At 44.7% G+C, this 275-nt stretch overlaps 1 protein-coding gene across 1 annotated transcript in view; it reads left to right on the top strand.

Moving 5' to 3' along the window:
• The window catches only part of LOC119588869, a 15889-nt gene that overhangs the window by 3036 nt on the left and 12578 nt on the right, over positions 1–275 (top strand). The window contains exon 4 of the mRNA XM_037937508.1: positions 85–234. Within this exon, the coding sequence (XP_037793436.1) occupies positions 85–234 (150 nt within the window). The remainder of the gene's footprint in view (positions 1–84; positions 235–275) is intronic.

Here is a 275-nt window from a genome sequence, read left to right as displayed (position 1 = left end):
GCCAAGTAATTTTTACAAGGTCCTGAATTGTCTAACGTTGCAAACAGATTCCAACTTAATTCATGTCTTTCAATGAACACAAAGTCACCCGTCATTTAGCAAGGCGATTCTGCTCACATCGGCGCGGGAGGAGCAGTGTCCCTCTGGGCATGGTGGAGGGTGGGTGTTTCGCGGAGGGCAAGAGATCGTGTTTATGAGGGAAGAGAAGTATGAAAACATAAGAGCCGATTCAAGGTAGGTCGTCATACACATACAAACTTATTTTCTCTTTTCTT

The sequence above is a fragment of the Penaeus monodon genome, chromosome 24 (genome assembly GCF_015228065.2).
Source record: "Penaeus monodon isolate SGIC_2016 chromosome 24, NSTDA_Pmon_1, whole genome shotgun sequence".
In the NCBI taxonomy this organism is placed as follows: Eukaryota; Metazoa; Arthropoda; class Malacostraca; order Decapoda; family Penaeidae; genus Penaeus; species Penaeus monodon.
The sequence above is the reverse complement of the archived record's forward strand: the minus strand, read 5'-3'. Positions and strand labels throughout refer to the sequence as shown.